This window comes from Aplysia californica, unplaced genomic scaffold (genome assembly GCF_000002075.1).
Source record: "Aplysia californica isolate F4 #8 unplaced genomic scaffold, AplCal3.0 scaffold00449, whole genome shotgun sequence".
NCBI lineage: Eukaryota > Metazoa > Mollusca > Gastropoda > Aplysiida > Aplysiidae > Aplysia > Aplysia californica.
Window position 1 is genome coordinate 368,056 of NW_004797719.1, and position 1,977 is coordinate 370,032.

The following is a 1,977-nucleotide window of genomic DNA, read 5'->3' on the forward strand; positions in this document are numbered from 1 at the left end:
TCGTTTTTAAGCACAGGGGGGCTATCCCGATACATGCTGTTTTTAGAAAATCGAAGGGAAAGTTTTTGCCCCTTGTTTCTATCTTTTTAGAAGACAAGGGGAGTTTTCTCTATAACAAAACAAACACACACACCCATGAAACCAAGCTTCTCAAATAGGTAGGGCAATGTCCATTTTTGGTATAGGTCAAGATTTCTGGAAACCCCCGAAATCTGGGATAGCCCGCTTTTTCTTAAAAGTGACCAAATTGGGATGGTATGAGCACATAACAAGATTAACAAGACTTGCAAAGATAATGCTACGGGGCACAGTGAAAGGAGGGAGAAGGATAGGCAGACAGAAAAAGAGATGGGAAGATGGGAAGACTTCATAGCGGGTTGGACAAGCTTAACTTTGGGTAGTGAAGCCCTTCGAAAGACTTAAGATAGAAAAGTATGGCGAAGAGTGGTTGCCAGATCATCCTTGGTGGCTCAGTGGTCACCAACACTATGGGATAAGTAAGTAAGTAACTCACTAACGTCTTTTAAGAGCCGAGGAATAGAGGTTATTACAAGAGAGTAACAAACACAAAAAAAGCAGGAGGAGAGAGAACGACAATAGATGTTTGATAGGAAAGGAGGAGCAAACCACATCATCTATTTATTTATTCATTTACTTATTTATTTATTCATTCGTCCATTGCTATTTTGCCCGACAGGAAGATTAAATTTCACCCAAAAACACACGAATGCACCCGCCAACCACACACTCATCTTATATTAAGTTTACTGCATTGAAAAAGACGATAAACATATACCGTGTAAACTTGCACGAAACTATCGAGACTTGCACGAAACTATCGCAGGAAAAGAAACTTAAATGTTGAGCCATGAGATTTCCTATCTCAGGCGTGGGTGTGCCAGAAATATGTCAGAATCTGATCTAATTACTCCTGGTCTGAACTTCACCTACATTTCAGTGGGTTAAACGCCATTTTCCGACCGTGGTATAAAACTAAAACGCCAGCCCTAACTATGTCAATCTTGTAGGCCACCAACTGGCCAGTCAAAGCGGCGCGTCTCGCTCGGCTCAGGTCAGATAAACCCGCCAACTGTTTGCTCAAAAGAAACTTCCAGAACATGAATCTAAAGTAAAGAGAGTATATAGGCCCCACAGCACGTAACAGTTGCCAAGGAGAATTTATCAATTATTATTTCCCTTTAAACACACGTCTTATCAGTACTACCACAGTCTGATAAGAACTTATTTAGAGTCTAGTGCGATAGGAATGAATAGTCATTAAAGTTTCACAAAGCTCAAAGAAAACAAACAAGTTCATGAGCCATCGTTCTATCGAAGATCAAGGCAATAAATTCGCCAAACTAGAGACAGAAAAATTAGACAAAATCCAGCGTCACCATAGATTATCGCTGGGAAGTTTGAAAAAGAACTAGATTCTAGTTCGAATTTTACCTTCTTCCGGAGCTGTGGACAGATATTCTAACCTTTAAAGAGAAGAAAAGAAGACACCCCCTCAAACTTTTCCTTTCTTTGCGAGCGTAAAGGACTCAGTGACCAGCATACGACACTCACACAATTATTTCTTTCTTAAAACGAGCCATCTTTGTTTTCGTGGAACCGAGTGAAACAGAGCCTCATTATGAAGAAGGCGTGTGACGTGATATTCTGTGCTATGGTGTTCCTCGTGATGGTAGAAAGGACAGATGCAGTGTCTGTGGACGAGGGGAACCCTCTGTCGACTATTTTGGGCCTCTCTGACGTCACTAAGGACTTGTTTGCTAAACAGAAATCGGGGGAGACGTTTGATGTATTGGTAAGTATCGATACGTCGTAGTATTGAAAGTGGGGACTTCTGAAGAATGTGTAAGGTGATCTATCTATCTATCTATCTATCTATCTATCTATCTATCTATCTAGTTGTTACCTGACTATCAATAATAATATACTTACGCTAGTATATTTGTGTGCGTGCGTGTA

The 1,977-nt window shown here is 40.6% G+C and overlaps 1 protein-coding gene across 1 annotated transcript in view; it reads left to right on the top strand.

Moving 5' to 3' along the window:
- The first annotated feature begins 1,639 nt into the window (after positions 1–1,639).
- The window catches only part of LOC101845711 (matrix metalloproteinase-14), a 15,518-nt gene continuing 15,180 nt past the window's right edge, over positions 1,640–1,977 (top strand). The window contains exon 1 of the mRNA XM_005105043.1: positions 1,640–1,813. Coding sequence (XP_005105100.1) covers positions 1,640–1,813 — 174 coding nt within the window. The remainder of the gene's footprint in view (positions 1,814–1,977) is intronic.